Source organism: Sinohyriopsis cumingii, chromosome 13, assembly GCF_028554795.1.
Source record: "Sinohyriopsis cumingii isolate HCF-2022 chromosome 13, ASM2855479v2, whole genome shotgun sequence".
Classification (NCBI taxonomy): domain Eukaryota; kingdom Metazoa; phylum Mollusca; class Bivalvia; order Unionida; family Unionidae; genus Sinohyriopsis; species Sinohyriopsis cumingii.
Genome location: NC_142973.1, coordinates 35,899,212 through 35,925,375, shown reverse-complemented (window position 1 = coordinate 35,925,375; position 26,164 = coordinate 35,899,212). Strand labels below are relative to the sequence as shown.

Here is a 26,164-nt window from a genome sequence, read left to right as displayed (position 1 = left end):
GAGCGACATGTACCATGTTTGTGACTCTGTGATACATCTATTTTTGAATTACAGTGGTAGATACAAAAGTAAGTTTTTACTTACCATTAACTCAATTCAACTTTAGGAAACCTGTTCCATGGAAGAATTAGACATTGTGTCGTTTTCACTGCACACATCATAGACAAGCAACTATCATTTAAAAAAAATGTCCACTCTGTGGCACACATGTCAATGGCGAAATATGATTGGCTGAAAAGCTTATACTTAAACAAGATCAGTGCATCAGAGAACCATTTCACGATGTAGACTGTTTGTACCCAGGCAAAAATAGGTAATAACATGATCGCATCATGTTAGGAATCATTTGAATATGTTAAATTAATGAGAGAATACATTAGAGTATATAGTATGATAGAGAGGGTCCTATGTCAGAACGGGTGATGGGGGTAATCTAAGGTATTTTTGTCCCTCTGTATGATATTTTTCCTTCATATTATTGTTTTTTTTTTCTCAACATCAAGCTTGCGTAGAGCACCTGTGCAATGGACGTGAAACGTGCAAATAATCGTTGACTAGGTCATAAATGCATGAATGCGTGCCTTAATGCTCTTTGCGATTACAGCTACCAAGTTTACATCAATTCGACTGAAAGTTATATGGTGCAAAGTTTTATTTGCAGTGTGAAGCATATGTTAATCCAGTGCTACAATGTAAGACATAGCACATGTTGTTTTTGTTTTAGTGCTATGTCTTACTACCCAAATGACTGCTCCGGTGGCCTGGTGGTTAGAGCATATGCCTCAGATGCGGGAGGTCGTGGGTTTCGATCCTTGGCCGAGTCATACCAAAGACTTAGCAAAAATGGTACTATCAGCTGCCTCGCTTGGCACTCAGCATTAAGAGGTTAGTGTTAGGACTGGTCGGCCTGGTGTCAGGATAATGTGGCTGGGTGGGACATCATGCAATATGTCTGCAACATGATGCCCCAGTGCTAGACATCACTATAAACTGACACACTGCAGACATCGTAGCAATATGACTGAAATTTGTTTAGCTGCGTTAAAAATCCAAATGACACATACTACCCAAATAACGGCCTTGTATAGCATGTTCCGATGTCGCTTGATATTGGAATGAGTAGTGAAAGTTTCAGGAATATCTCACACACTAGGCAGTCCATATTGACCCTCTGCCACTAATTTTTGTGTAATTAGTATACTTACTGTGCTTTTTTATCCTGGCGGAATGAAAATGTGTCATTTGCCAATGGACGCATTTTCATGTTCCGTTGACATACATTTGAATTTGTTGCAATGCAACGGTAGTCAAGGTATGCCGAAGTGTGTTTAAGTAGGTTCATATAGGGGATATGTTTCTTGAATGGAACGAAATGTTGCTTACAGTTCCAATGGGCATAATATGTTTTTTATTCATTTCATTAAAGAATACTTTAGCTTAACCAAATTTTGGCATTTCCGGCTTTCATTGCTTTCCAGCCAACTGAAATGTAGGCAGACGAAACTTGAAAACATGTCCATTTCTTTCGTGAGAATTTGAATTTATTAGAGAAAAGACATCAGGGTAAGTAAAGTCAGACAAAAACACTATAACTTTGTAGAAAAGTGTTGTTATTGGTTGCCTGTTGTGTGTGATATTCCTGAAAATTTGACTTTACACAGTAGACATAAAAACACGCTACACAGCGACATTAGTTGGGGAGTAATACCCATCGCCTCCAGAACAAAAATATCAGGTGGTGTGACTTATGTCGTAGGACTAATGTTAATCATAAATTTGTTAAGTATAGATAAGATTGGAATCAGTTACAGATGGTTTTGTATGAAGTGTAAAAATTTAGGATCGTTTAAATTAGCTGTGCCTAAGGTACAGTGTGTGACAGTAATAGATCATTGACAGTAATGTATGATTTATACGATGTCTTGGTTTTACATGCGGATTACTGAGTTGACACGGATAATGATGTTACACTCATCTACCATAATCAGTTACCTAAACCCAAAACGTTAAACTCGGGGACACTTTCATTCTAATCTAGATCTATAAAATGAAGTGCATTCTTCTGAATTAAGCCGAATTTTAGCCATGATAAAACCTAGAACAAAGAAACGAAGAATTTTTGCTGAAAAATTTAAACTGTAGCTCACATGGAACATATATATCAGGTCTTTAAAAGCCTTCATTATTGCAATAAGATGCATTGCTGTTGATAAACAAAAGCGGTTAAGTCTTGAACTCCTGTATGAATTCACTGATGTGAATATGACAATGACAGATTGGCCTTGTTTTGATGTGAATATGACAATGACAGATTGGCCTTGTTTGATGTGAATATGACGATGACAGATTGGCCTTGTTTGATGTGAATATGATGATGACAGATTGGCCTTGTTTGATGTGAATATGATGATGACAGATTGGCCTTGTTTGATGTGAATATGACGATGACAGATTGGCCTTGTTTGATGTGAATATGACGATGACAGATTGGCCTTGTTGGATGTGATTATGACGATGACATATTTGCCTTGTTTGATGGGAATATGACAATGACAGATTGGCCTTGTTGATGTGAATATGACGATGACAGATTGGCCTTGTTTGATGGGAATGTGACAATGACAGAGTGGCTTTGTTACAGCTGCTTGTCCATGATGAAATGTGTTATTTTTCTGTAGAAAACTGTAAAAGAATATTAACTAAGGATAACAAGGAAAGGAAATTATGAAAGCAGAAACTACATACTCGCTGTCCATTTGTGAAAATGTTTTCTCAGCTTGGTAATTTTTAATGACAAAATCTTTTTTCATTGTAGTGCTTTACTTACATTGATGGTTCAAAATGAAATGTGACTAAAAACTAAATTTTCAGTCCTGATTGATGTCATGCTATCATATGCAGTTCTATAATATGTTTAAAAAGGCCTCAGATTCTACTCAATATTACTCGCTTAAAAAATTTTGTGAACAGATTTATATCAAGATAAGGGGTCATTTTGAATCCAATCATGTATAGTGTGTCCAACAAATTTAATTAATAAACATTGTAAAACTATTAATACAAAAAAGTGATCCATTGCATGCGTTGTATTTTTAAATATTTGGTTTTCATTAATAGTCTGCTTTTTATGATGTATTGAAATTTCATGATTTCATATTTATGATCATTTTTTCCCTCAAATGCCTTGGATATTAAAGTACAGTATGAGGAGCTCAAAAGTTCATACAAAAAATACCTCAGTTGTAGTATTTCTAAACTGAATTATTTTTAAAGAAATGCCCTTAAAAAACAAGATATTCAGACATTTTGTAAAGTGATGAAAACATTTCTATGCGCGACCAATTACCCTTGTTCATGTCATTTTGGATTTGCTTCTAAATATAAGCATACTTAAGTAGATTTAGAACATTAAATCATTTTAAAGTTTTTGCCTGTAAATTGTGTACATGAAAGTCTTTCAAGAGTTTTGCTCATCAAATATAAATGGTTTTTATTTTATTGATTTTATTGATGACCTGGTATAAATAAAATAATAGGTAATGGTATTATGCAAAACCTAACTTGAAAGACCACTGGTGGGTGGTTTGCTGCACTTAACCGTGATATCACATTTTTTATTTGACTGTTTGTTCCAGAGATTTCCCCAAATGTTTGTTTTTAAAATGAGCTGGTGAATGATTCCGTTAAACATAATACAAGGGCAGCATTTATGCATTGTCCATCAGATATATTTAGTTCCTGTTTGATAATATTTATTAGTAAATTCTGTGTAAACCATTGATATTTACTTTTCTTTGAAAGAAATTTAGTTAGTAAAAAACTTAAAAGGCCAGATCTTTCAATCAGAACTGATAGGAAAGTATTCATAGCTGCCAACCCTCAGGAATTTGGTGTGAATTTCACAATTTTATCAGCGATTCACGGATTCACGCCGTAAGCCAAAAATTCACGAATTTTCCAATCCTCAATTATTTTAAATCTTTTATAAAATAACTGATTTCCCGTTAAGCACTAGTCGTGATATTTGCAGTTGCCGAAACGGTCCAGTACTGCTGGTCACGATATTAGTAGATCTACAGCCGATTAGTACAGTTGGCCCGGTAGCAAGCAATTTAGCCTCTTTTAATCTATATGTATAAGAGTAGTTTTACAAATGCTTTTGAGAGAAACTGGGGCCTGACCGGAAATTTGCTCCGCGCATGCGTCAAAAGACTGATTTGAGTTACTGTTCAGCCTCGCATGCAAGATTTTGAAAATGTCTTCACCACCAAGGAAAAAGAAATGTATTACTCAAAAAGTGAAGTTTAATTTGGAATATATCAAAAATTGGCCATGCATTCTGCCATTAAACATTGATATTCATTCATGCTTTTTGCACTCAGTGTGTCATCGCAGAGACGATGTGAGGAAGAATGTCGGTTGCAAAAAACACGTAGAAGTTGGGAAAATTAAGAATTCGCAGATTTCAGCTCTGGAATATTTTAAACCATTTGCGTAAGACCTGCAGGCTACCAATGCTGAAGCATTATTTGTGAGTTTTCTTGTTGAACACAATCTACCTTTATCAGCTGGAGACCATGCTAAACATTTGTTCTGACAAATGTTCCCGGACTCGAAAACCGCTTCCAAATTTTCCTGTGGAAGAACCAAAAATGCTGCAGCTCCTGTGCATTACTCACAGCAACAGTGACAGCGAAAGAGTATTTTCTTTAGTGAGGAAAAATAAGACAGACTTTAGGGCCTCCTTAGCTGCAGAAAATTTGTCAGCAATTTTAGTCCCCAAGATCAACCTGCAGACAATAAGTCAGAACTGTTTAGAAAACAAATTTACGATCAAGCAGTTGAGGAAGTTCAAGTCTGCCACAGTATAATGTCTTGATAAATAAATATTTCTGCATATATGGAGTGTTTTATTTTTATTTTGCGAACTTGATATAGTGTAGTATTGACGGTCGGAGTGGTCAGAGTGGATGGAGTTATTGTCATGGTATTTTTCACGAATTCTTGTCCTAATTCACGACTTTTTATCCCTATTTTCACTAATTGTGAGCCTGGAAGGTTGGCAGCTATGAGTATTTTCATGAACTAAATATTCTTGTAACGTTTGTATGTGGGAGGTCATGGGTTCGATCCCCTGCCGAGTCATACCAAAGACTTACAAAGATGGTACTAACAGCTGCCTCGCTTGGCGCTCAGCATTAAGAGGCTAGTGTTAGGACTGGTTGGCCTGGTGTCAGGATAATGTGACTGGGTGGGACATCATGCTACATGTCTGCGACTTGATGCCCCAGTGCTAGGCATCACTATAAGCTGCCACACCGCAGACATCGTAGCGATACGACTGAAAAATTGTTAAACCTGTGTTAAAAATCCAAATCACACACACACATTTTTAATGTATGTGGTATTTATATACCAGAAAAATATAACAAAGGATGGTCCAGCAAACCTGAGACACTAGCCAGGGGCTTTTGAGTTCTAGAATTCTTTTTTCATGGTGAACAACTGTTATGGTGAAAGCACATAATTATATAGTGTATACATGTTTATGATCAAAACAAAAGGCAAATTTGAATTAAAGTCCCTCTAGAAAATGTCAAAATTGAATATAAAATGTTGATATGAAAACATTTCATAGTAGATGTTATAATCTAATTACACAAAAAGTCATATCATCATGACTAAAACTGATATAGTTGCAAGTACAGTGTAAAATATAAAGATCCGATTAACAAATATGAAGGCAAAATATCTTAAGTGAATGCATGTGTTCTTTGCTTGTCCAGCCAAAGTTTGAAGTATCAGTTATATCTTCGAACCTCTCGTTTCTTCCTGCAAAAAAATTTATAAAACCAAGAAATAGTTGATTAAATTCATTTACCTGCATTTACTCAGGTGTATCATTTTAATGAGATCTCCATATGAACATTACTTTTGAATAACTATCAGGCGAATTAGGGAAGTATGATTCTACTCCAGGAACACAAACTCAAATCAGTACATTTCATTTTAAAAACCTCGTCAATGAAATGACAGCCCCTCTTGGTGAAATTTGGGTCAAATCATTCCAGTGTATCAGTCTGTAATTTAAAAGGAGATTTTAATTTTATCTGTACACACCTTTTCTCACCTTCAAAGTATGCAAAGGGGAAATGAAGTACCTACTACTTGTTCCATTGTTCAGAACTCCAGATCATTCTTAAGAGACTTTACTTATGCTATTATATGTCAATACCTGTTTATTTTATATATATACTATATCCTTTTACCAGTACACAGATGATTATTTTCTGTTTGATTTTATCCAGAATTTAACCTTCAGGATCTCTACACTTGTTTATACAGTCTACTTAATAGATCTGAATGTAGTTCCTGACCTGTCACCACTTACTGAGCTTGGAGTAGATGTAATCAGCTTCTGTTTCCTTGGTTGTCACTCTTTTCCTGGTACTTCATTTAATTATCATTTCCTATGCTGTTGCATTCTGGCTCTTGTCAGTGCTTCCTTGAGATCTTCTTCAGGAATTCTGAGGTCTTCACTGCTGGCATAGTGGACATGTGGGACCGGATTGTATTCTACCACATCATCAACTTTCTTTAGACCTACACCTAAAGTTCTGCCTCTGACTCTCTGCAGTTAATAAATACAGCAGACTACTGTTAATTAATTTGCAGATGTTATGTAATGCAGTGACTGGAGGCATTCACAATGTTGTGCTTCTTACAGCTTTTCCAATCAGTTTTATTCTTAATTGTCTTACTTCTTCCATGGAGAGTCTTTCAACATTGTGCTTGTTCGCAGTAGAGGTCCTTCAGCAGAATGTAAAGCCCTGGGTCAATGGTTACACTGAAATGCCCAGAGTCTAGTCTTGAGCTGATCTTGAAGAGATTTCTCCTGAAAGTTTCATTTTCAAATATTCCTTTCAGCAACTTTTTGCGTGAGATCCCATAAAATTTGGGAATAAAGTCCTTACCACCCAAGCTGAAACTGAAGGATAGAATCACCGCTGTTTTGTGTTCATTATATCTCATTTCCCTATCCCTGACAATTCCAGTGATGTTTGTAGATATCAAGCTTACCAGCACTTTAGGCTTTTTGATGACGACATAAGACAAGATTCTTGAAATAGCCATCATCCTTTCGAGGCAAATACAATGAAATTGCTAGAATACGTATGGGAATACTATCAATGTCCCCTGACAATACATGGCTGGCAGCCTTTTCTCCTTCTTCGAGTCCGGTTGCAATATAACAAAGCCAATCTGCCTGAGCTAGCTCTGCCTCACTTTTTTTGTCTGATGTCCAACTTCTCAGAAATGGACAGTACTGGGATAACATTATGATTCCAAAGATTCATTGACAGAACAGAAACACAGATGCAGATGAGTCAAGATGCCTCCCTTGCTGCTCAAATCAGATGTACTTCATGTAGAATTGACACAGATAAATCCAGCCCATAATAATTTTTTTTAGTAGAATCAACAAAAATACCACAATCCATTCATTCCAGACCAAATGGAAAAGTGGTTGCAATGTACAGTCATTCACAATATGACTAAATTTCAATTTTAAGTAGGCCAAACTGACAGTTTCTTTCTAAAGTGTTGAGCGCACAACTAAGTTCAGATTTCACAGGGCGGAGTTGTGTGCACATTATTATTGTTGTTTTGTACTGATGAATCTGCGTTCGTATGATTAGTTTGGAATACAGCGTAAATTCAATTTGCTTCTTGTAGTGTATTTTTGTTTATATAATTATGCCTTAGGTAGCATAAGAAAATGATTATATAATTAAATGATTACTGCATTTGTATGGGAAAATATGAACTTGTTTTGTCAGATGGATATAATGCACTCCCAAGATGATGCATTATCCATCCAACAAACTTTTTCATATTTTCCCATACAAATGCAGTAACCTATAAATATTGTATCCTCTGGTGTGGGGAGTAGATTGAAGTCATGCTCAACTGACCTTGATGGGGTCATTGTCCGACTCATTTTCACAAGCAAACATTTGAGGAAATCTCTGCGAGTGATAGTGTTAAGACCTCATTTGAGAAACTATCTGCCTTGAGAGAATATGCAGATGGCAGAGAGGTTGTCTCATAAGAAAAGTTTGACTCATGGATATTTTCGTGTTTAAAAGGAAAAAAATTATTGAACATTTAAAAAGTCATTTTTAAAAAAAACATTATCTAATGCTGTACGTTATAACCTGTCTTGAAAGGTCATCCATCTTTCCAACAGAAAGTGGCCTCTTAAGGGACGTTATTATTAATTAATCAGTCCAGTGATAATTTGATCTCATGACCAGTAATCTTGCATGGTCTTACAGGACCAGGTTTAGTGTATCAGCAAATGAAAGGAATACACATTAAGGCAGTAATGGACCAGGATGAGAGTGGTGGATAAAGGATATTCTAAATATACAGCTACTGTCAGAAACAATAAAATATATGGTACCGACCCAAGCTATATGTGCTGCATAAAATTCACGAGTTGCCTGTACAATGACTGTGCACTGTAACATATGCTTAATTTTGAAATTTATCCTAACATTACTTGACATTGTTAAAGTTAAGCTTTGTCTTATCCAGTTAATTGTATACAGTTTAAGCTCATTTTCATGTGTATGGGTGCCTATTCAGAACATGTTTATGGCTGTGAAGATGTCAGCAGGTCAGCAAAATATTCTTCCAGTTGAAGACATTAATTTATAATTATTTTCTCTTAAAAGATAAATTAAATAAGTTATTTGTCATTTCACTGAATTAAATTTACTTCAGGTGTTCTACTCTTGTTCATGAGTAAGGTGTGGTCGTTTCTTATGGCTGATCAAATCCCAAATCCAATATATCTAGTTGGTGCTGATCTGACATCCAGTAAGGCCACCATGGCAGTCATATTAAAAATCATTTTATCACTACTTTTCTTGAATAGATGGCCATATCAAATTGGGTTTTTCACTCAAAGATGACTTACAATGTCTGGTTGGTCCTAAATGAAAATGGTTCGAGCTTGATGTCCAATATGACCTTCATAGCAGCCATCTTAAATATCTTTTATTGCTACTCCTCCAGAATGCATTGTCATGTAAAAAAAAATGGGGGGGGGGGGCAATAAAAGACTTCTTATGGCGTCTGATTGGTCCCAAATGAAAATTGTTCTATTCTGACCTCGAATATGGCTGCAACAGCAGCTACCTTAACAAATCTTGTTATTGCTAATCCTGAATGGATGATCTTGTGAACAGTGTGTTTTCACGTAAAGGCCTTTTATGATTTCTAGTTGGTCCAAGAGAAAAATGGTTCTGATTTGATGTCCATCATGAGTACCACAGCTGCCTTCTTAAAATTCTTCTTATTGTTACTCTTCCATGATGTATCAACCATCCATTTAGTTTTTATTAAAGGACTTCTTATTTATCTATGGGTTAGTTGGTCCTAAGTGAAAATGGTGTCAACCTAATGTCCAATATGATCACCACAGCGGTCATCATGAAAACCTTGTTATTGCTATTCGTTTAAGATGGATGTTCATATATTAGCTTGATTTCATTGAAATATTTCTTATAATGGCTAGTTGGTCCCAAATAAATATGGTGCCAATCTGATGTCCATTGTGGCTGCCATGGCAGCCATCTTAAAAATGTTATCACAACTCTACTTAATAAGCCATATTGACATGGGGTTTTCACCAAAAGATTTATTATGATGTCAAATTAGTCTTAAATGGTGTCCAGTATGACCACCTCAGCAACTATTTTGAAAATTATTGCTACATCTCCTGAATGGAAAGTCAGATTTTAAAATGGACTTTTTTGATAACTAATTGTTACTGAATGAAAATGGTGCCATTCACACATCGATTATAGCTGCTATGATGACTCTACTCCCAAAATAGAAGATTATTATGACCAATTTTTCACTTTGTCCTTAATGAAAATGGTGCCAGCTGTAGACCATCTTGTCACTACTCCCATGAATGAATGATCATTATCAAATGGGATTTTCACCAAAAGATTTCTAATGATGTCTACTTTGACCTAAATGACATTCAGCTAATTTTTTAAATTTGAAATTTTTGTTATTGCTGAAGAATATCAGATGTGCTGTAAACATCTGGCAGTTAAATGGAACAAATGGTCTTGTTTTTAATTCCTGAAATTGTTTTTGCCCAGTAGAGCATCATTGCCTTTGAGGGTCTCTTGTGACCTACATGTATATCATGCAGAGGAAATGTGCCTTCTCCAAAAGGACACAGGAGAAGCAAACCCTGGTTATTGTCAATGAGTATTGAATTCATCTGATATAACTTAAATAGTTCTGTATGGCAAGTCATTCAGTCTATCAGCTGAGTTCTTGCAGGTCTCCTTGATGATTCTATGTATGTATGTAAAACTACACATGCTTGCACAATACTGGTTATAGAGTGCAAACAAAATTGCAGGTAAAAGAATGTAAAGATAAGGAATGCCAAAAGACAGCTTTTACGAAGTTTAAGTCTTCTTTATAATCTGTAACATGAACTTGCTTATTGCAGAAGTTGGTTAGTGTTGCTTTTTTTTCTCCCTTCATTGACTTGGGCTGCATTTTCTATTTATGCTCATTCTCAGGCAATATTGATCCTAATATCTTGAAAAGGATACTAATTTACATATTTGTTAATATCACAACAAAAGATCATCATGACCTATATTTCATCTACCGGCTTTGATTATGTTTTTTTTTTATTTAGCTCATGTCTGCACAAGTTTTTTGGCATGTTACATGTACTTGTATTTGCATACTATATTTGCTAGAATCATGAAACTTGGTGTTGGGGTGTTTTTGAATAGTTAAAGGGGTGTTTTTATCCTGTACCACATGTTTCAATAATTTTCCTGTGAAGTTCATTTATTGGTGACTGTTGTCAGGTCATGAAGCTTGATAGTTATCTGCATGTCTGTTAGTATTACTCTCTTATGTCACTGACCTACATAGTTATCTGCATGTCTGTTAGTACTACTCTCTTATGTCACTGACCTACATAGTTATCTGCATGTCAGTACTACTCTCTTATGTCACTGACCTACATAGTTATCTGTATGTCAGTTAGTACTACTCTCTTATGTCACTGACCTACATAGTTATCTGCATGTCAGTACTACTCTCTTATGTCACTGACCTACATAGTTATCTGCATGTCAATTAGTACTACTCTCTTATGTCACTGACCTACATAGTTATCTGCATGTCACTACTACTCTCTTATGTCACTGACCTACATAGTTATCTGCATGTCTTTTAGTACTGTTCTCTTATGTCACTGACCTACATAGTTATCTGCATGTCAATTAGTACTACTCTCTTATGTCACTGACCTACATAGTTCTTTGCATGTCTGTTAGTACTATTCTCTTATGTCACTGACCTAATTAGTTATTTGCATGTCTGTTAGTAGAACTCTCTTATGTCACTGACCTACATAGTTATCTGCATGTCAGTTAGTACTATTCTCTTATGTCACTGACCTACATAGTTATCTGCATGTCTGTTAGTACTATTCTCTTATGTTGCTGACTTACATAGTTCTTTGCATGTCAGTTAGTACTACTCTTATGTCGCTGACCTACATAGTTATCTGCATGTCAGTTAGTACTACTCTCTTATGTCACTGACCTACATAATTATCTGCATGTCAGTTAGTACTACTCTCTTATGTCACTGACCTGCATAGTTATCTGCATGTCAGTTAGTACTACTCTCTTATGTCACTGACTTACATAGTTCTTTGCATGTCAGTTAGTACTACTCTCTTATGTCAATGACTTAAATAGTTCTTTGCATGTTAGTTAGTAATACTCTCTTATGTCGCTGACCTACATAGTTATCTGCATGTCAGTTAGTACTAATCTCTTATGTCACTGACTTACATAGTTCTTTGCATGTCAGTTAGTACTACTCTCTTATGTCGCTGACCTACATAGTTATCTGCATGTCAGTTAGTACTACTCTCTTATGTCACTGACTTGCATAGTTCTTTGCATGTCTGTTAATACTACTCACTTGTGTCACTGATCTTCATAGTTCTTTGCATGTCTGTTAGTACTATTCTCTTATGTCACTGACCTACATAGTTATCTGCATGTCAGTTAGTACTACTCTCTTATGTCACTGACTTGCATAGTTCTTTGCATGTCTGTTAATACTACTCACTTGTGTCACTGACTTACATAGTTCTTTGCATGTCAGTTAGTACTACTCTCTTATGTCGCTGACCTACATAGTTATCTGCATGTCAGTTAGTACTACTCTCTTATGTCACTGACTTGCATAGTTCTTTGCATGTCTGTTAATACTACTCACTTGTGTCACTGACCTTCATAGTTCTTTGCATGTCAGTTAGTACTACTCTCTTATGTCGCTGACCTACATAGTTATCTGCATGTCAGTTAGTACTACTCTCTTATGTCACTGACTTGCATAGTTCTTTGCATGTCTGTTAATACTACTCACTTGTGTCACTGACCTTCATAGTTCTTTGCATGTCTGTTAGTACTACTCTCTTATGTCACTGACCTACATAGTTATTTGCATGTCTGTTACTATTACTCTCTTATGTCACTGACCTACATAGTTATCTGCATGTCTGTTAGTACTACTATTATGTCACTGACCTACATAGTTATCTGCATGTCTGTTAGTACTACTCTCTTGTGTCAATGTCAATGACCTACATAGTTCTTTGCATGTCTGTTAGTACTTCTCTCTTGTGTCACTGACCTACATAGTTCTTTGCATGTCTGTTAGTACTATTCTCTTATGTCACTGACCTAATTAGTTATTTGCATGTCTGTTAGTAGAACTCTCTTATGTCACTGACCTACATAGTTATTTGCATGTCTGTTACTACTACTCTCTTATGTCACTGACCTACATAGTTATCTGCATGTCTGTTAGTATTACTATTATGTCACTGACCTACATAGTTATTTGCGTGTCTGTTAGTACTACTACTCTTATGTCACTGACCTACATAGTTATTTGCGTGTCTGTTAGTACTGCTACTCTTATGTCACTGACCTACATCTTATGCTCTACTGTTATTGTCAAAATTTTGTTTTATGTCTTTTTGTTATGAGTGTGTGTTATGAATGTATGTATGTTGGCATAATGCTGACAATTTTAAAGCTGAATAATAGTTCTAAAATTAATAATGTAAGAAGCATATATTTTTAAAGGAAAGATGCCAACATTAAGATAACTCAAGTCTGATTTTATTTTCTGTATGACAGTTGCTGTGTACAGTGGCTGCTGGAGAATACTAAAATCTTTGTATAGGTGAGCAATGTAGTAATTGATTATATACTAGTTTCTCATATCATCAAAGATAATTCTGATGCTGTCTGTTTTTCAAGGAACTGGGTTGCAAAATATTTATATATTCATTTATACATTTACAGGTGATCACAATGAAAGCCTACACTGTTTGCTTTACAGTGGCCCTGGTAGCCACTAGCTACTGTTCTGCCATTCCCCCCAAAACACAGGAAAACCACAAGAATAGAGTGTACGAGAAGGTAAAAGTTGTGCAACAGAACAAATGTGGTAAAAGACAAAAAATGCTGAATCAGTAACTTAGTATATTTATTATTTTAGCAATTATTTCTCAAACAGTACTTCCTTTGGATTTATGCATTGGTGGAAAACTTTTTAAAATACCAATTATTCATGCCTCTTAATCCCTCAACACATCAACAGTTGATGCACTTACTAATAATAGAGTGTTACTATTGTCTGTCCATCACACCTTGGCATTTGGGTCATATCAGACACTGGTGGGGCATCTGTTCCATGAACATATTTCTATTGTCCTAGAATGGCTCTATTTCTCAACAATGTTTTTCATATCTCTAGCATAACAATTTCCACTCTGAGATGAAAGGGTTTTGATGTAAATTCAGGTAGTCTCCATAAACCTGCAGTAAGTTAGGATGTGATACTGTTTATTTTGTTTGTTTCCTATTTCATTTCTGCACAGTAGCTTGAGTTATCCATCATTGACCATTGCCAAACTTTGTAACTGTGCACTTGGTGAAAGGATGAATCATCAATTTCTGGCTACAAAAGTTTCAGAGGTTATGATTACAAAGACTCGTGTGCTTCCTGGAGGCAGAGTAGTCAAAGTTGCTTGCCATATTACAGATTATTGACATATCACCTGTCGGTGTGTGTATTCCACGTGTGTTTGAGTCTCCGCTTGGCCAATATGGGTATGTGAGAAAGCTTGCCAGTAGCTTTGTATGGGTTGTTGGTCCTTCCTGCAGTTTTCCTGGGCACTATACTGGCAGCTATGTATAGTTTATCATATGCTGAGGAATGGCATTAAAACAAGCATAACAAAAAAGTAAAAATTAAAAAACAGTACAGTGATGCAAAGAAGGAAAACTGTTTCCACTCAGTAATTTGACATGTATACCTATTACCTTGACTGCATTTTGCATTTGATACAAGTGAGATGCCTATTCAGTTTGAGATCCAAGTTCATTGTCATGGTTCTATACCCATTGTCATGGTTCTATACCCATATATCTTTTCAAAACTTTGTAGATGGCTTGCATTTGAGTCTTGGAATACCCCTGTTAATTCTGGGGTTAAGAGGTCCAAGGTCAAGGTCAGATGGACTGCAAGAAAGATAAAGAGTTTCCACAATAAAACTTGTCATCTCATGCATACTATGGTCAAACTTTGTGGGCGGCTTGAGTTTCAAGCAAGAAACGTAACTATAAAGAAGTCCAAGATCTGAAAGAAGAAAAATGGTTTTCTGCAAAATAACTTTACATGGTAGGGGTAACTTTTACAGTGTATGATAGTTTGTTTGATTTTGTACCTCCAGAGAAAATCTTAGACATTTGGAAAATAAATTTTAAAAATGGACATATGCTAAGATTTTTACCCAGTTTACCTTTGTCTCTCTGTTTATCACAACTGGTAACAGAAGTGCTTATCAGAGGTCTCGCTAGGATTTTAAAACTAGGAGTCCAGGACTCTTATTTTGGAAAAACAGGAGTCCCACCAGCAAAAGTTGCAATCCCCTACCAGAAGCATATTGGGCATACCTGAAGTAGCTAAATTTCCAGATGAGAAGAACCAGTGGCTGCCACTGAGTTTAATTTTATAACTTCTTTACACCACTGACGTATAGCTCTTGTTTGTCCATTAGAGTGAGAGTGAATTATGTCAGCCAAGGTAAAGGTCTTATTCCAATCACTAAGCTAGGCATCACACATAGTGTTCCATGTGAAATATCAGTTCTAGCAACTTTAGCACTCTGCAGAATCTCATTAAAATCTTTATCAATTTGCTCTTTAACCCCAATAAACTTATCCAAATTTGCAAATAGCATTTTGTCGATCTCTCAACATGTCTTGATTTTGAGGTCACATGCACTACATATTAGGCTGCAACTGGAAGTAAACACAATAGTGAAAGCTAAAGTTGTTCATTTGATGTACTCTTATACACAAGTACATCACTGATCTTTCTGCCTCTGAATTCAGTCTTTTTAAATATCAGCACATTTTCCCACCACTTAGCAGCTAGTCAAGGCATTGAACTTGCCACCAAGCTATTAGGTCATGTTCTTCTGATGTACTCTTATAATGACAACATGTACATCTTGAGGTCTTTTAGACACTGAATTCTGTCATTGTAAAATATCAACACAGCTAAAATGATCATTTGATCACATTTTCCCACCCAGCAGGTGGTTGAAGCAGGACTGGCAAGCCCTTGAATTTACCATCCAGGAATTGCGTGCATACGGATGACTCATGCATATGTGATTTTCTGCATCTCAGATTAAAAAAATTGCATCAAAATATATGTGATTAAGAATTTCCAAGACCTCTGCACTTATGAGATGGGCTTTTGTCCATCATCTGTTAGCACAGGACTTTTATCACTAATCCTAGACTACTTCATGGATTGCCATGAAACTTTACACACATACATGTATTCATCCTAAATGCAAATGTTCATTCAATGCTCCTTCCAGATAGATGGTCACTTTGACTTGGTCTTTTCACACAAAAAAGATATATTGTACAAAATGAAAATGGTGACAAACTGACATCCAGTATAGACATTATGGCAGCCATCAAAATAAGCTTCTCGTCATTATTCTTCCCAAATGGAAAGTCATCTTAGAATCAGGTTTTCACCAGAAGTCTCCTTAAAAGGTTTAGATGGTCCTGATCAGACATTCGTTATGACAACCACAGTAGCCAGTTTGAAAATCTTGTCTTAACTCGATAATATTGAGAATGGTTTCAACATTCTGCAAATTTTTTCAGCAATTAAAGCCTTAATCCCTTTTGCATCATCTTTATGGATGCATGGATACTCTTCAGGTGAATACTCCATTCCTTTATAATATTTTTATAAATATTATATTATAAAAAATATTGTAAAGGAATAATGTATTCACCTGAAGAGAATCTGTAAAGATGATTCAACAGCGTTGTAAGGAATAAAGCATGGATATTTTTCTGATCTTTTGTTATATTAACTAATTTACATATATATTGTGTGCTTGACCCTTGTCTGAGATTGAGGGTAAATTAGTTATTGCAAGTGTCAATAGATCAATGAGAAAGCACAAAACTAGATTGAAGGTATTCATTGTGTCAAGCCAAAGAATCTGCAACCAATTGTTGGTGTATTGACAATAGACAAACACGAGTTTTGTTTCTTAAAGGGTTCACATAGAGGGGTAGGTAGTATGGACGGTGATTATTTGATCAAATAATGAGTAGATGGTACATGTGGATTAGTGTTGTCCTCTTAATATTATTCTGAAATTCAAGTCTGTGTTATTTTATATGTAACCAGGAAAAGAGTGGATGTGAATATTACAGTGTAGACATGAGATGAGCTTGCATTATTCCACCACTGATCCCCCAGCTCACAAATACAAAATTAAATTATTGATTAGTTAGTGTTTTCCTATTGGCTTTCATTTTTAGTCATTTTTTGGAACATGTTATGCCAACAACGAAACTGTCAAAAGTTCCTAATGAAAATTGTTAAGAGTTTTTGGAGTTTTAACAAGTTATTCTATTTCATGAAATGCCCACACTTTTATTTAGGGTAATTTTTTTAGGTTAAAGTTAATTATTAAAGAGCACACTGTCAAAAAATGTCTTTGTCGCCATTGGTCGCACTAGATATTTTAGATTTGTATAAGAACAATGCATTTACCTCAAAACTTTGCATGCAGCTCCTCCTGGTCAGTCTTCATAATATCAGATCTTGTTGTTTATGCTGTGTCAAAATAAATTGCATTGCTGCTGCATTTATACCAAGTACGCGGGTTCTAGTTTTGTACGTAGTGTTAGATGGTGCTACATTTAATGTGACTAAATTAGTGTATCCACCACTGTATAACGAAGTTCAATGACCTTTTTAGCTGAATGGATAAAGCACACAAACATCAGTGTTACATAAAAGGCATCATCGGAAAAAATACAAAATATATTTCAGCATGTTTTGAAATTTTTAATCATAATGTTTGAACTGGTAACAGTTAGCCAGTAACAGTTATTTACAAACTAATGTGTGAGAAAGCTTGCCAGCAGCTTCTCGAGGTTCGGTGGTTCTTTACGGGGATTTCCCGGGTTCTTCCTCCACCATTAATACTGGCCGCCATGTATAGCCTATGGTGTGCTGAAAAATGGCTTTAAACCCTACAACAACAACAACAAACTAATGTGTAGTTAAATGGCAGATGATATTGATTTAAGCAAATGGAGAAAGGATTGCCATGGATGATCATTTTCCTTCCACATTAACAAAATATTGCAATCTTTCATGTTCGCAGACGTCTCGAATTATCAGCATTGATACTTACGATGAATTGATGGTCTATAGCCAATCTTCGAGTATAGTAAATTAATAAATAATTTATTTCAGAATCCTTTATTATCCTTTTGTATGAAGACTCTTATATTTTTTGCTGTTATAAAAAGCAGCAAACAAAAGAAAACTGATTCAGTTTGATAGCAAATGTATGAATCACCTCTGCATCACTTGTGAATAGATAATATAGGACTTGGAGCCCTTTGGCTATGCTGTAAGCATTTTATATATACATGTAAGATCCATTTTGGGGATGGCATAAGAAGCCACAGGCAACAGGGTTTGTATGGTAGCAAGTTTCTAGAAAATAATTATGTTCTAAGCTTGGGTTTTCTTCTTGGGTACTTTACTTTTGTGTGTCATGTATCCATAATGTATATATTTTAATGGAGTTTTAAATTAAGTTCGAGGGTGATTATTAAGACACTTGAGTATTGCATTAAATACAGTACTGCTTAACACTTAATACTATATATTCTTGCATACAAGTTTGGTCCAACTGCAAGCTGCATAGACCCTGATCTCGTGTGGCCAATGTGGGTATGTGAGAAAGTTTGCCAGTAGCTTCCTTGTGGGACAGTGGTTCTTCCCAGGTTTTTACTCTTCTAAATATACTGGCTGCCATGTATAGCCTATGAAATGCTGAAAATGGTGTTAAACATAAAACCAACCATCCTGTCACATAATGTGCACAAAGATCTGTGTCCTCCTTTCAGTATTTGTGCAATAATCAGTAGAACAAAAAACCTAGACCTGATCTGTGCTGTTTGCATTTGCACCTAAACTTGTATGCAAATATACAGTATCAGAAAATTTGAGGTGAATTCACCATTATTCATTGGATAGCAATTATCTTGGATTTTAATCTTGCAAGGATCCTTGTGCAGAAACAATAGGACCCATTCCCAAGTCCTGAATTTAAGTACCCTAAAGCCTGGTATTGTTATAAAATAAATGAATTCAGAGTGTTTTGTTTGAATGAAATGTAGTGGTTACACATATGTAGTGTCACTTGTTTTTTTAACTAAAAAGGAATTTCTCTGTCAAGGTTTGGTGAATCAGCTGCTTCCACAAATCTAATTAACATCAGGGTTGAAAAGCAGTAAGGGAACCTAGTCATGTGTTCGCAGCCTTTATTACCAATAATGGAAATATTCCATGTATATGTATAGTCAGATGTCTAGTGACTATTTGCATAATTTAGATTTTTCATAAGATGTTTGTTTTAAAAATGGATTTTGTCAAAACTTCTTAAAAGTAGATTCCCCTGCAAATAACATAGACCCTGCTCTGCGGTTGCATAATGCGCTGTCAGATCAGGATCCATGCTGTTAATTATTACTCCTCACAAAGTGCATAGACCCAGATTGTTGTGTGAAAGCATATCAGGGTCTGTGCAGTTTGAAGTTGGATTTCACTTAAAAGAGAGTATATATTTTACTTGTCACTATCACAGGATCTTAGTGATCAGGACCATGAGCTAAACGGTGATCACAATGCTGAGTATGACCATGATGCTTTTCTGGGAAAAGATGAGGCAGAAACATTTGACCAACTGTCACCAGAGGAGTCCAAGAGAAGACTAGGGTAAAATTCTTGCTCCAAAATTTGTTTTGTTTGTTATTATTCCCACCACCTTGAATATGGTTCGGGCACATATCATTGGTTTTTTCCATATGCCATGCATGTAAATGAAAACACCTAAAAATTCTTGTTTGCAACTATTCTCACATCTTTACACGAGGCTAAGGTCCGGTGATTGCTCCCCCCGTGCAGAGACACCACAAACGAAGTATCTGTCCTTGTATTGATTGATATGTTCTACCTATGTGTGGAAGGTATTGAAAATGACTTTTACTTCCAAGAGGTTGATATGAAGAGCCTTTTCATAAAGCATCCACATGCTACTGACCATCATGGCATACATGCCAACCCCTGGTGAGGAAAAAGTGTAATCCAAATGGACAAAAAGAGTAATCTGAGCAGAAAAAGAGTACTCCACATATAACATGATAAAAATTCAATGAGCATATGTACAAAATGATTTATTTGTCCCTTTGGACTTTTAACATAAATTACTGCTTCAAGTTTTGAGATTTAAAAAGCAACAGATTCGTATTGCATTTCAAAACACTTTGTACCAGCTGAGACTATAAATGTTTTGCACACCAGTAGAGCACAGAGTGCTGGGTTATTACAGAGCCTGGATCTAAATTCAGTTTTACTTTTGTTAACAATGCTGAACAATCTCTCACAGTCAGCATTAGAACGGTAAAGAACCAATATTCCTTTCATAATCTTCCAGTTATTGGGTCTTTTAGCTGGCATATAAGATGAAAAAATCAAACTTCAAAATGGCCTGTATTGATGTGATACCTTGCATTTGTTTGTTACCTGTCTAGGTCTGGAGGCAATATTTTCTTAAGTTTCAATAAAACTTGGTAAATGGGTTTATGCCATCCAGATCTCGGAAGACTTTGAGGAAGAGACTGCATTCTAAGTTTTATGCCATTATATTTTTTTATATATTAGATCCAAATCAACATGTGTTAAAGTTTGGTTTTATTTGTACAATACTGCATGAGCCTGCTTAGTGAAATGATTCAGTCAAGTTATACAAGCCAGGTGGGTGATATCAATTCAAGTTGTTGTTGTTATCATACCCCTCTTTTGAGTTTTTAAGTTTTATTTATTCCTGAATAATGTGCTTGTTCCTTCTAACTCATGATATCATTTATATAGTCACACAAAAGAGCTTGACTCAAAGATTCAGCATCTTAGTGACAAAAATCAGCACAAGCTCTTACAGTTTTGATTGTGTTGTTTTTATTGAAATGAATCTCATTTGAGAATTTCAATTGCTGTTTGTGATTTATTGGTTGCTATTGCCAACATAGCATTATATTCATTACAGCTCTGTTATATATTTGCATGCATGCCAGTTTCAGCTGCAAACTGCATAGACCCATTTTTAACATTGCATAATAGACAATACCCTGGCAGATCTGGGTATATGCAGTTTGTTAAGAGTAATCACTGGAACAAGTATGTGCAAATTCCTCAAGTGCATGAGCAGGATAGTGATTTTTAAATGTACCCATATAATGTAAATGTAAATCAATAATACCATGACCAATGGCTGTAGGTTCCACATGCCCAAAGTTGAACAAACAGCATACATTCTGATCTTCTGGCATATTATGTGTTAACAGATCAGGGTCTATGTTGTTTGCAATGTAACCTGACTTGTATGCTAATTAATACAATTTTGAATTTGTTTTCAGAATTATTGTAGATAAAATCGACAAAGACAAGGATGGTTTTGTTACCGAGGACGAACTTAAAAGTTGGATTGAGTATGTCCAGAAACGTTACATTGTTCAGGACACAGAGAGAATGTGGGCAGATCATCAAATTACAAATAATGTCATGACATGGGAATCGTATAAAAATAGGACTTATGGATATGCTGATGGTAACTATGTATTATTTAAGTATTATATTCTTTTCTTATTAATTGTTGGCGTATTCATTTCCTCCTTTTCTTTATATCAAACACATAATGCTACAATACATGCATCACGTTTTACAGATTGCCCACTCAATATGGTGGACTTGTACAAAGGGGCAGATGAGTAAGTGCCCACTATGAGTTGTGGAAAACTACTCAGTCTGGTGGATTTCTCTCCATCTAGTTGAAATCCACTCAATCTAGTTGAAGTTCATCACAGATTTTATTGCAACCTTAGTGGGTTTTATGGCACCCCATGTTGATTTTATTGTGTATGATCCACCAGTCACAGTAAGCAAACAGATGGGCAATACCCTGACACCTTAAATCCAATTAAGGCAGGTATAAATTTCATACCTTTACATGTACAAACTCTACTGAGGTAAGGTTATGGTATTTATCAGTGGCCCAGCTAGGAATACACAAAGATGAATGTGCATAAACAATGAGGCTTTAAATTCAATGGATATCTTCCCACTTCATTCCATAACAGCATACATCAGAAAAAATTGCTTAGCTACAACATACATCCCTGATTGATTACATGTAATGTACTTGTTAGCATATAGAGAAGCTGAAATTGACCCTGTGTTCTGCATCAGGTGGTAACTTTGATATTCGTAACAAATTATATTTTATTAAAGTGCTTTGTATACAGTTATTAAATTTGTAGTTTCCCTTTTATTTCCATACTGTTTCGAAGACCCACTTTGAAGAAATTATTGAAATGTTTAATTCAGATGAAATTCTGATTACAAATGAATGCCATACTTGTCATATCAGGCATATATGATCAAAAACACTGGAACAATATGAAGTTATATTATAATTCTTTCCAAGGGTTTATTCTACAAGGATAACTTGGCATCATACTTTAAAATATAAAAGATACATGAGCTCTGCTACAAAAAGTTTTGTCTGGACTTTGACCCTTAAACTTTGAAAATAATATTGTTTATGTTTCATTGTGTGGGAACATGTTAAGCAAACAATTGAATGACTGGAAAAATGTAAAAATAAATCTGCATTTCTCGCATTTTCTTTATTGGAATGAAACCTGTTAATACTTATGTGTGATTTGTTTTTCCTTTTGTTTCTTTAAGTTCAGAATCTCTTTCATTCAAATTACTATAACTAAACTTTTTATATTTTGTGAAGAACCTAAATAGTCTTGGCATTGTTTGCTTGTAAATTTTCCTCTTGCAATGCACTTATGTGAATGTGTTTTAGTGGGCAAAAGTGTTTGAATATTAAATGGCGTTGATTGCAACTTTATACATGGCATTTTGCACTGTGTACTCTGCCTGAGCCTAAGTTCCATGTGAAGTAGTGGACATCCACTGTTAGATAATTCTGTTGCTGCAACTTTCTAATTGGGGCAATAAAACTTAATCCCTCCTCTGTGCGCAACAAACTATATCAGGTCATGACAGAAACAGCGTGAAAGGATTAAAGTCGACTTTGGTAATTTGGATTTTCTGTAAAATGTGATGCGTATACTGTAAATCATATAAAACTGGTGAAGTTGATAAATTTTGTAAGTGCAAAAAAAAAGCATTAAAACTCTTTTTCTTTCTTGTTTTTACATTATAAGATGCAGTTATTGAAATACATCATGACTTTTTTGTACTCTTAATGTTACCATTATTAGTTTTTAATATGTACAACACAGCATAATTTGCTGACAAACATGTGAGCTGGTCCATGCAGTAAGTGTTTTATAAATGAACATAATTTAGAATTAGATACATTCATGTTGGGGGGATGACTGTACGCTTTCCCACCTGGCTCTGACAACTTAAAGCCCTTATTTATGTCAGGATGAGAGTATGTACTCCATCTGGCCCTTGCAACTAAAAGCCATCATTCATGTCTGGTATGTATTCCCACTTGGCCATGACAACTGATAACATCATTAGCCTTCTAAGATTTCATATAACTATCCATTCTTTTGTGTTTAAAAAAAAGAATGAGAAAAAAATGCCAGGATATGCTGTTTTCCATCTTGCACACAAATTTCCTGTATCTGTAAAATGATCTTTTTGTTCTCTGACTCAAAGTTTTCAGGACACCGACAGTAATGTAGCCCTATACCTGGTGTCTTTCTTTATCTTAAAATAGCTCGTTGTCTTCAAAGATCTGTTAATTTTATTATATAGTACATAACAGTTTTTTTTCCAGAGATAGATTTTTTAACTGGGGCAGCCACTTGCCTTTTGTTCATGATGAAGAAAAATTGATCTATGCTTCCCTTACATCCTCTTAAAACTGCACTTTCATTACAGATGATGAATTTTCTTCTAGTTATAAAGAGATGATTGCTCGTGATCAGAGGCGCTGGAAAGCTGCTGATAAAAATGGTGATGGCCAACTTGGCAAAGATGAATTTATGGATTTCTTACATCCAGAAGAAGTTGAGCACATGAGAGATATCGTTGTAGATGTAAGTTCTTCTATTTTTAATGATAAATGCGTGATGGTATTGAGTTGCAAATTATCACCAGCATCAGATTGTGTTATATTTAGTTAAGAGCATTGGTCCCATGCCCTTAGTGTACTGCTGCCTTTTTTGAAATGCAGGTATTGTCATGAATCCCACTAGTTGGTCAGATTTTCCTTATTGCTTAATTTATTTAGTGTTTATTTTATTCACAGCTGATGAAGGCCAAACATAATTTGAATTCAAGCCATTAAATTGTTTGTTTTGTTGATTTTAATGGAAGTGTAAGAACCTGATTATTAGCTATATCATGTCTAGAAAATGGGATTTAACTACCTTTTGAAAGGACACACTGAGGCATCTGACTCATGCTGGCCTGGGCAGGTATTACAACCATCATCCTTGGGTTATGAGTCTGATGTTTTGACAACTGAGCCAATGCAGCTCCCAAATCATGAGATGCTGTCATGCTGCTGGATGGAGCATGTTTTTTTGTGCACAAATTAGAAAGAGTTGTACAACTTCTAAAACCCAGTGGGGTAAAGATTACACAAGTTATCTGTGGTTTCCATGATTTCTTGTACCCAGTGTGCGCTTTTTACATTTTTTATTTTAATTAGGTTGATTGGATAGTCTTTTTTTCCTCTTCTCCATGATTTGAATTAATCCTGTATCATGGGAGAATATTGTTTGAATACAGTCTCCTTTATGATCGAGTATTGCAGAAAATATAGAGGTATTCTAATTGAATTGTTACCTTGAGCAGTATAGTAAATTGATCCATCTATCAGCAGTTTGGGAAATGTCTGTATCACAACTGCAGTGGGTCACATTGAAACAAAAGATAACTGATTTCTTTACCAAAGTCAGCACGATGGAAATATCATCAGTTAATGACTAAACTATGGAGGATGAAATACACTGGACAACAAATTTTTACAAAAGTCATGTTACTGAAATAAAATTAGTCAATTCTTATCAATTTTTATGTGCTGAACACGAATATGACAGTCAAATTGCAAAATTGGCTCTAGTTTTTTTGTAATCTGCAAGAAATTAATGTTTACATAACGAAATGCATTCCAATAGTAAAAGGTCAACTGTAATAGCCTACCTATAAAAAATCAAGTCATTGACTACATCTTAGATTTCTTCGCCTGTCTCTTGTACAGCTGTTCGGGAGCATCTCTGAGGAGTGTCCAGCAGTAGTCAGCCAGCATTGTAGTGGACCATTTTCCCTGGTATCTTTGTTCCATTGTTGCGATATCTTGATGAAAACGTTCGCCGTGTTCATCACTAACAATACCACAGTTGCTAGGAAAGAAATCCAAATGGGAATGAAGGAAGTGAATCTTTAGAGACATATTGCAGCCAAGTTTCTTATACTTCATCAACATGTCTTCTACTAGTTCCTTATAGTTTTCTGCCCTAACATTTCCGAGGAAGTTTGTAGAAACTAGGCGAAAAGCATTCCATGCTTGTTTCGCGTCACCTTCCAGCAAGTTGTTGAACCGGTCATCTTTGAAAAGCTCTCGAATCTGAGGACCCACAAAAACTCCCTCTTTAATCTTTGCTTCGCTGAGTCGAGGGAATTTTTCATGCAGGTATCGGAATGCTGGCAAAGTCCAGTCAATGGCTTTCACGAAGTTCTTCATCAAACCTAGTTTGATGTGAAGGGGTGGTAGCAAGATTTTCTGAGCCTCAACCAGAGCTGGGTGTTGGATATTCTTCTCTCCAATGGCTACATTCTGCCTGTGAGTCCATTCCTTCCTCATGTAGTGCATTTCCCTTGCTCAGCTATCCCACTCGCATAAGAAACACATGTATTTTGTATATCCTTGCTGCAGTCCCATTAAAAGGGCAACTACCTTCAAATCACCACAGAGGTGCCAGCTGTACTTGTTATACTCAATGGAATTCAGTAGCTGCCTTAAGTTATCGTATGTCTCTTTCATGTGGACAGCATACGCTACTGGAATAGATGGAAGAATGTTTCCATTGTGCAAAAGCACAGCCTTGAGACTCAGTTTCGAAGAGTCCACAAATAGTCTCCATTCTTGTGGGTCATGAGTGATTTTTAAAGCATTCATGAGGCCCTCAATATCGGAACAGAATATCAGATTACTTTCCTTTCTGAAGAAAGGCTCCAATTGCTGGTGGCGCTTTCGATATGCAGTAATTGTGACATCTTCTTCTAGAAGATTCCATTGTTGGAGTCTTGATCCTAGCAATTCTGCCTTGTTCTTTGATAAGTCCAAATCACGAATCAGGTCATTTAGTTCTTCCTGTGTTATTCTGTGTGGGGTTGA

General features: G+C 35.7%; 1 protein-coding gene across 4 annotated transcripts in view; it reads left to right on the top strand.

Annotated features, from left to right (window-relative positions):
- The window catches only part of LOC149785204 (calumenin-like), a 45,910-nt gene that overhangs the window by 1,098 nt on the left and 18,648 nt on the right, over nucleotides 1-26,164 (top strand). For all 4 annotated transcript variants that reach the window (XM_089979006.1, XM_089979008.1, XM_089979005.1 and 1 more), the window contains exons 2-5: nucleotides 13,449-13,565; nucleotides 19,361-19,491; nucleotides 21,189-21,379; nucleotides 23,701-23,858. In XM_089979006.1, coding sequence (XP_089835132.1) covers nucleotides 13,458-13,565; nucleotides 19,361-19,491; nucleotides 21,189-21,379; nucleotides 23,701-23,858 — 588 coding nt within the window. In that variant the 5' untranslated portion in view covers nucleotides 13,449-13,457. The remainder of the gene's footprint in view (nucleotides 1-13,448; nucleotides 13,566-19,360; nucleotides 19,492-21,188; nucleotides 21,380-23,700; nucleotides 23,859-26,164) is intronic.